The following is an 8457-nucleotide window of genomic DNA, read 5'->3' as shown; positions in this document are numbered from 1 at the left end:
ATTAGCCTAGAATGTTTCATTTCCCCCGGGATCATCAAATTATTAACTTACTTTTTATATCTCCTTACAAAGTATTAAGTGCTTTATATAATTTGTCCCATTTGGTCTGCAGGAGAATCCTAGGAGCTAGGCTTGGCATGTTTTATAGGACAGTGTAGCATAGTGGTTAACAGCACACATGCTGGTGCCAAAGTGCCTGCCTTTGAACCTTTGTTTTGTCCTCAGGAGCTTTGGGACCATCTGACTGGGGGCCAGTGGTCCAAACTGGAACAGGAGGATGGCCACTTCATAGTGGTAAGGGGTGACTGAGGTGCTAGACATGAGATGCTTGGAGCCCCACCTGGTTATGATAGACACTGGAGCAGTATCAAGACACACTGCCCTTGTCTTGCAGAGGAAGAGCCCATGCTCAGAGAGATTATATACTGCTTTTTCTAAGCATTTGCATCTTTTCCTTTTTGTAAGGTTGGCTCTTTTTTTGTGAAACAAAGGGAAAGGGGCTGGTTAATGCAACAAAGAAAAAGAAAAAATATTAAGAAATTGTACTTAAGTACAATTACTTAAGTGTATTTTCAAGAATCATTTGTTTAAGAAAAGCCTTCTACCTTGTTTACTTCTGTGATAATTTGAGTTGGTTATAGCTTGAGAGGGGTGGTGACAGGCAATACAATAACAAAAAAGCCCATATTTTAAGAGCTATCAACAAAGCAAATGCATTTTCATTTTCTACTTATGATATCAAAAGACTTTCCCTAATGATAGATTATTTCTATGATGACAAAGGCATTTTAATACAACTAGAAGCATTTCCAAGATTTTATTCTTCATTTGGCAGTGGCTGGATGGTGTTGCTCATATGTACTGCCTACATATATTTTTTTTCCAATTTTATTCAGGCATACATAGAGAGTGATGAGATTTCCCTCTTCTTTATAGGGTTAAGTTAAAACTAAACAGCAGTCCTGGCATGGTGGCTCACACCTGTAATCCCAGCACTTTGGGAGGCTGAGTCGGGCAGATCACTTGAGGTCAGGAGTTCAAGACCAGCCTGGGCAACATGGTGAAACCCCATCTCCACCAAAAAATACAAAAGTTAGCCAGGCGTTGTGGTGCACCTGTAATGCCAGCTACTTGGGAGTCTGAGGTGGGAGAATCGCTTGAACCAGACGGTGGAGGTTGTAGTGAGCCCAGATCACACCACTGCACTCTAGCCTGGACGACAGAGCAAGACCCTGTCTCAAAGGTGCAGACGTGGTGGAGACCAAGAATCACACCACACACAACCAGTCCTGAAAATGGCACAGAAACGGTATCAAGAAACCCCGATCACAAAGATATGACTCTCTTAAGAGGGTGGACCCCAAGTTCCTGAGCAACATGCACTTTGCCAAGAAGCACAAGAAGGGCCTAAAGAAGATGCAGGCCAACAATGCCAAGGCCATGAGTGCACGCACTGAGGCTATCAAGATCCTCGTAAAGCCCAAAGAGGTTGAGCCTAAGACCCCAAAGGGTGTCAGCTGCAAGCTAGATCGACTTGCCTACATTGCCCACCCCAAGCTTGGGAAGCGTGCTCGTGCCCGCATTGCCAAGGGGCTCAGGCTGTGCCAGCCAAAGGCCAAGGCCAAGGATCAAACCAAGGCCCTGGCTGCAGCTCCAGCTTCAGCTCCAGCTCAGGCTCCCAGAGGTGCCCAGGGCCCTACAAAGGCTTCAGAGTAGAGATCTCTGTCTGCCAACGTGAGGACAGAAGGACTGGTGTGACCCCCCCGGGCTACCGTCTGCATGGGGCTGGGATTCTCCTGTGCTATTTGTACAAATAAACCTGAGGCAGGAAAAAAAAAACCAACTAAACAAACAAACCAAAAAGCAACAACAAAAAACAACTAAATAGCAGATATTAGGACATTCGAACTACTGGCAGCTTTTTCTAAGCCTTTGAGGTGACTTGAATGACAGTCAGTGATAATAAGCAATAGCTTTCTTCTCTTTTCCCACAGTGCTGGGCAAAGGGTGATGGAGAACACCAAGAGAGAAGGTGTGTTTGTGTGGTGAGCTATTCAGTTTTATTTATCTTCTCAATTTCTAAATTCTATAAAGTTTGGCTCAAGTTCTTACCTATTCTCAACCTATGAGTCTCAGTCTTGGCTACATTTTTAAAGTATTTGGAGTCTTATGTACTAATTAACAGATAATACGTATATATGATGTACATATATATTTATTAGGTTGGTGCAAAGGTTATTGCAGTTTTGCCATTAAAAGTATGGCAAAAACCACAATTAATTTTGCATCAGCCGAATACACACATATACACGTATATGCCCATACACCTAGACACCTATATGCATACACAGACCCTACCCTTTGATGTTGGCTCCAATCAACATCTCTACTAACTCTCTAACCGAATTGGCTTAGCTACCACTGTCTTTCCAGGCTCTCTACTTTCTATGCAGATCTGTGCTTTGGTATAGCTATTCCCTCACTGGAAGCTCTTTCTCTTCCCTTTCTCTCTTCTCCATTCCTAACCCTCTGCATGGAGCCTTTGATTGCCTTTGGACTTCCCATCAGCTTTTACCTCAATTCTCATTTTGGCTTTGAATTATGTAGGGCTTTCTACTTAACTGTTCCAAGCATATCTATCTTGCCTTTTCAATTAGACTAATGACCAGGTTGGTCTAATTAAATACAAGAGAAAGATATTTCTTTTATCTTTATTTTTTTCTAATGCCCAGAACTACGTATATATCTACCATAGTGCCACATGCTTAGTAATCATTACTTGAAGGAATGAACTTCATCCAGGCTATCCACATTCATAGTTTAAAGGAAACACCTGTCCATCAGAATAGTTTTAGGCTGTAATCAACCTATTAACCACAATCATTACCTACAACTCATCTATTTTTTAAACTAGTTAAAATTTTAAATTGATGAATAAAAATTATATGTATTTATTATGTAAAACATGATGTTTTGAAAATGTATACTTTGTGGAGGGGCTACATTGAGCTTATCAACACATGCATTACTTCATAAACATTTTTTTTTGTGATGAGAACACCTAATACTTTTGGCAATTTTCAAGAATACACTGCATTGTTATTAATGACAATTACCATCTTGTACAATAGACCTCTTGAACTTATTCTTATCTAACTAAAATATTGTAAGCTTTGACCAATATCATTCCAACACCCTCACCTCCCTCTGAAAAATCCCCGATAATCACCATTATACTTTACTTTTATAAGTTCAACTTAAAAAAATTCCACATATAAGTGGGATCATGTGGTATTTGTCTTTCTGTGCCTGGCTTATTTCACATAACATATTGTCCCCAAAGTTCATCTATATTATCACAAATGACAGGATTTCCTTCTTTTTAAAATGGAACATCACACACCGGGGCCTGTTGTGGGGTTGGGGGAGGGGGGAGGGATAGCATTAGGAGATACACCTAATGTTAAATGACGAGTTAATGGGTGCAGCACACCAACATGGCATATGTATACATATGTAACAAACCTGCACGTTGTACACATGTACCCTAAAACTTAAAGTATAATAAAAAATAAAAAAAAATGAGCAATACATACAAAGCTCTGAGCAAAATAAATAAATAAATAAATAAAATAAAATGGGCATAGTTGTCTATTGTAGGTATACAACATCTTCTTGATCCATTCATCCATTGGTGCACGCTTAGGTGGGCTCCATATCTTGGTTATTGTGAATAACGCTGCAGTGAACATGGGGTTGCAGGTATCTCTTTGTCGTACTGATTTTATTTCCTTTGGATATATACCTAGTAGTGGGATTGCTGGATCATATGGTTGTTCTATTTTTATTTCTTTGAGCAACCTGCATACTGTTTTTCATAAGGGTTTTACCAATTTACATTCCCAGCAGTAATGTGCAACAACCCATTTTTTGACTTTAACCATATAACCAATCACCTATGTAACCTTTCTTCTTGGATGTCTAAAAGGCACTGAAACCTGTCATTTGACCCTCTGACTACATCAAATTCCTTGTCAGATGCTCTTATATTTATATCTCCTTTAAAATTTTACATTTATCTGTGCAATTATTTGCTTAATCTCTGATTGCCTCATTGGACTATAGACCGATGAGGGCAGAGAATAGGACTGTTTGGCTAACTATTCTATCTTTCATATATATCAGAAGGAAGCAATGAAAGATGGAAGGAAGGAAAAAAGGAAGGAAGAAAGAAAAGGGAGGAAAGAAAAATAAAAGAATGAGAAATGTTCACAGTCTATTGCTAAAACTTCAAAGCCTGTTAGTCCCTTTAGCTGTATGTTTTGATGTTTCTTTGCAGACTAAACTAATATTTCCAAACAAAATTGCTTTTAAAATTTAATACCAATCTCAATTTTCATTTCAAAATTGTGCCAGTTATTGAAAATGTTTTATTATTATGTGGTGTCACAAATGGTCTGGAAACTCCCTCAAACATGCTAGGCATTTAGTATTGGGTGTCTATGCCTGTCTCCTAAAGATAGCTTATCTAGTTATTGCTAAACAAACAAAAAAGAAAAAAAGAAAGAAAGAAAGGAAAGAAAAAAAGCCTGAGAAAGTAATCATCATGCTGTGTGTAAAATAAGTGCAGCAAATAGCTCAATAAAATAATATTTTTAAAAGAGACTTTTTCATTTTGTTTTGTTTTGTTTTGTTTAATGTCCCAGAACCTTCCAATTGAGAGTTAAAAGAAACTACTATAGTGAATAAAGTTGGTTGAAATTCAGAACAAAACCACAAATGCAGAAAGAAGAAAAGGGGTTGCGGGAAATTCAGATGTACATTTACATCCTAAACAATAAAACATACATAGAAATAAAAATTTCATTCTGGACTAGGACGAGACAGGATCCTCCCAGATGGTCCTTGTATTAGTCCATTTTTCACACTGCTGATAATGATATACCTGAGACTGGGTAAAATTAAAGGAAAAGAGGTTTAATGGTCTCACAGTGACACGTGGTTAGGGAGGCCTCACAATCGTGGTGGAAGGTGAAAGGCACATCTTACGTGGGGGCAGGTAAGAGAGAAAATGAGCAAGCAAAAAGGGAAACCCCTTATAAAGCCATCAGATCTCGTGAGACTTATTCACTACCATGAGAGCAGTATGGGAGAAACTGCACCCATGATTAAATTACCTCCCACCAGGTCCCTCCCACAACACGTGAGAATTATGAGAGCTACAATGCGAGATGAGATTTGGGTGGGGACACAGCCAAACCATATCAGTCCTCAAACAGAAGGCTTACCCAGGTCTGTTGGAAGCAACTTTCCACTCTCAGTGTGCAAACTATCCCAAAATATTTATTGTGAAATGTTTCTTCTAGATCTTGAGATCTCTAAAATGATAACAATTTTCCCATTTCTCTTAATGAAGATTGGCTCTACTACTGGTTGGATATCAGGAGATCATTCAGCTCTGCTAGTATTTGTCCTCCCTTGGAAGTCTTACAGGTTCTTTTCTCACCTGGGGTTCTCTAACTTTGAGAACTCTAAATTTCCTCTATTGTTTTCTTTAAAAAAAAGATTTGAAAGCATCATCCTCTAGAGAGTCTGTTTTAATAATTCTAGAGTGGTGGGTCCAGGAATTTGTTTTTATTTTATTTCATTTTTAAGGCACCATAAATGACGCTAATGAATCACCCCAGGTGAACCCAATGAGAAACATGGCATTACAGTTCTTAGCCCTTGAGAAAAGTCATATCTACACAGGCTTTATTTGCCCAATTATTTCAGCAGAGACTTATATTTAATATACTTGTTTCTCTTAAATTAAAAAATACTCTTCTTTTCCCCTGTTTTCTAGTACAGTTCTTTCCCTCTCTCTCCCCTCCCCTTGAGTCCTACCTCCCCTCACCCTATAGATCTATACTTGGCTAAGTAGGATAATAACCCCAGTTTTTCAGATTTTGTGTAGCACATTTTGTATGCATCTTATCTTGGTGTACCTTTTCTTTCTAATACCTCTTAACCCCCAATATTCTCCCTTTTTCTTCAACTAGTGTACTCTTCAGGGATATCAGCCTACATTGTCTGGGAGCCCTTACAATAACATTTCTGTTCTTCAGGGTATTGTTTTTCTTTGTATTCATAATTTACTGCTTTTTTAACATATTTAATTTTTTTATTAGGAAAGACATTGTTAAACTTCTATCACTTTTGGTTGAGCGTTGGGTAGGAGAGTGTGATGATGAGGGCTGAATATGATCCTTGAGCAGCATGAGTTTGAGCTGCAGGGGTCCATTTATATATGGATTTTTTTCAACAAAAGTTGGTCCCCGCTTAGGGGTGAATTCCACGTTCACAACCAGATGTGAGTGGAAAATACAGTATTCGAGGGATGCCAAACTTGGGAATATGGAGGGCCCACTTTTTGTACACGCAGGTTCCTCAGGGGTGACTACAGGACTTGAGTGTGTGCAGATTTTGTTTTCTGTGGATGGCCCTGAGATGAATTCCCTGCAGGTATCAAGGGACAATTGTACACACACTACACACACAGACACACTCACTAACACACACACAGGTCTTTGCTAATAATCCAAAAACTGTGCTTCCTAGATCTGATTATGATATCTGATTATGGTGATTTCTCTGTTATGGTCCAATCAGAAGACAGAAACCACTCGAGCCTTTCAACAGAGGCAGCTTCATTCAGGGAATTTGTCCTTAGGGAAGGGAAGAGCTGAGAAGCCAAATGGGATGGTTGAAACACTCAAGAGATTAGTAACACAGCCAGAAGCTATGCTCACTCTTAAGACTGGAGAGACATTGGGAGACAGTGGTGTTGGTGGTGTTACCAGAACACAGGAACCAGGGTCTCCTTCAGGGAGTGAGAATCATGACAGGGACGTGGTGAAATCTAGAGTTCCATGTAAGACACCACTGCTGGGCGTGCTGTGTGAAACAGAGCAAGAGGGAGAAATGCCCCTACTCCTTCCCAATATCTGACTTCTTTCTTCTTGCCCTCCAGTCTTCTGCCAGTACTATCCAATGGTTAAAGCTATGTGGAATCCAGAAAAGGGATCCTTGAAAATGTAGTTCCTTAAAGGAAGAGCGGAAAATGAATTTAAGAGAAAAAGACACATGACTGGCACAGTTTCTATACAAGCACGAGCTCATGTGACATATGGAGTCTGTCTTTTTTATCCAAGCAGGAATTACTCCCCATAGGGAGTTACTAAGTATTTACATCCCAGCTAGCCACAGAACCCAGAAGGGTCCTCAAAAGATCCTTAAGCTGGAGCCAACAAATGACACCAAAGAACATCAAACTGTGTATGGGAGCAGATGAAGTTAGATGGTGCAGACCCCAGAAAGAGCTGCAACAGACTGTACCTAACAATTGTGTTTTATGCTGTTTAGTTTTTACGACCCAGTGTGATGATAGAACCTCTGTGTTGTATGCTGGTGTCTCTTCACCTTTTCTACTTCCTTGCCTATCATTCTGTGTTTAGATCATTTCAATCTGGTTTGGTTAATTCCTCCTCTGAAAATGTTCTCTTAGTATGACCTACTGACTGCCAAATCCAGTGGTAACTTTTCTTGGGTATTTCAGTTGGCTATTTGGTAGCATTGAAAACTGTGGAGTACCTTCTTCCTCTTTAAAACTTTACAGACTTCATTTAAGATAATATTTGTATTGTTTTTCCTCTTAATTTTGACTGCTCTTTCTTCTGTTTTTAATTTTTAATTTTTAGGTTCAGGGGTACATGTGCAGGTTTGTTATGAAGGGAAGTTTTGTGTCATGGGGGTTTGGTGTACAGATTATTTTGTCATCTAGGTAATAAGAATAGTACATGATGGGCCGGGCGCGGTGGCTCACGCCTGTAATCCCAGCACTTTGGGAGGCCGAGGCGGGCGGATCACGAGGTCAGGAGATCGAGACCATCCTGGCTAACACGGTGACACCCCGTCTCTACTAAAAATACAAAAAATTAGCCGGGCGTGGTAGCGGGCGCCTGTAGTCCCAGCTACTCAGGAGGCTGAGGCAGGAGAATGGCGTGAACCCGGGAGGCGGAGCTTGCAGTGAGCCGAGATCGCGCCACTGCACTCCAGCCTGGGCGACAGAGCGAGACTCCGTCTCAAAAAAAAAAAAAAAAAAAAAAAAAAAAAAAAAAAAAAAAAAAAAAAAAGAATAGTACATGATGGGTAGTTTTTGGAACAACCTCCTCCTCCAATCCCCTACCTTCAAGTAGACCCTGGTTTCTACTGTTCCCTTGTTTGTGTCCATGTGTACACAATGTTTAGCTTCCACTTATAAATGAGAACACACAGTTTTTGGTTTTCTATTCTTGAGTTAGTTCACTTAGGATAATGGCCTTCAACTCCATCCATGTTACTGCCAGGGTCATGACCTCATTATTTTTTAATGGCTGTGTAGTATTCCATGGTGTATATATACCACATTTTCTTTTT

General features: G+C 39.8%; 1 protein-coding gene across 1 annotated transcript; it reads left to right on the top strand.

The window, feature by feature from the left end:
* Positions 1-1055: 1055 nt before the first annotated feature.
* LOC100987126 (large ribosomal subunit protein eL29-like) lies at positions 1056-1986 on the top strand. The gene has a single exon (XM_034959592.2). It carries the CDS (start codon positions 1378-1380, stop codon positions 1714-1716), a length of 339 nt encoding a protein of 112 aa, XP_034815483.1. The 5' UTR covers positions 1056-1377; the 3' UTR covers positions 1717-1986.
* The last annotated feature ends 6471 nt before the right edge of the window (positions 1987-8457 follow it).

The sequence above is a fragment of the Pan paniscus genome, chromosome 4 (genome assembly GCF_029289425.2).
Source record: "Pan paniscus chromosome 4, NHGRI_mPanPan1-v2.0_pri, whole genome shotgun sequence".
Lineage (NCBI taxonomy): Eukaryota > Metazoa > Chordata > Mammalia > Primates > Hominidae > Pan > Pan paniscus.
Note: the sequence above shows the minus strand (reverse complement) of the source record. Positions and strands in the feature narration are given on the sequence as shown.

Coding starts and splice junctions, on each gene's coding strand:
- LOC100987126 (XM_034959592.2), top strand. CDS start 1,378: ATGCACTTTGCCAAGAAGCACAAGAAGGGCCTAAAGAAGATGCAGGCC.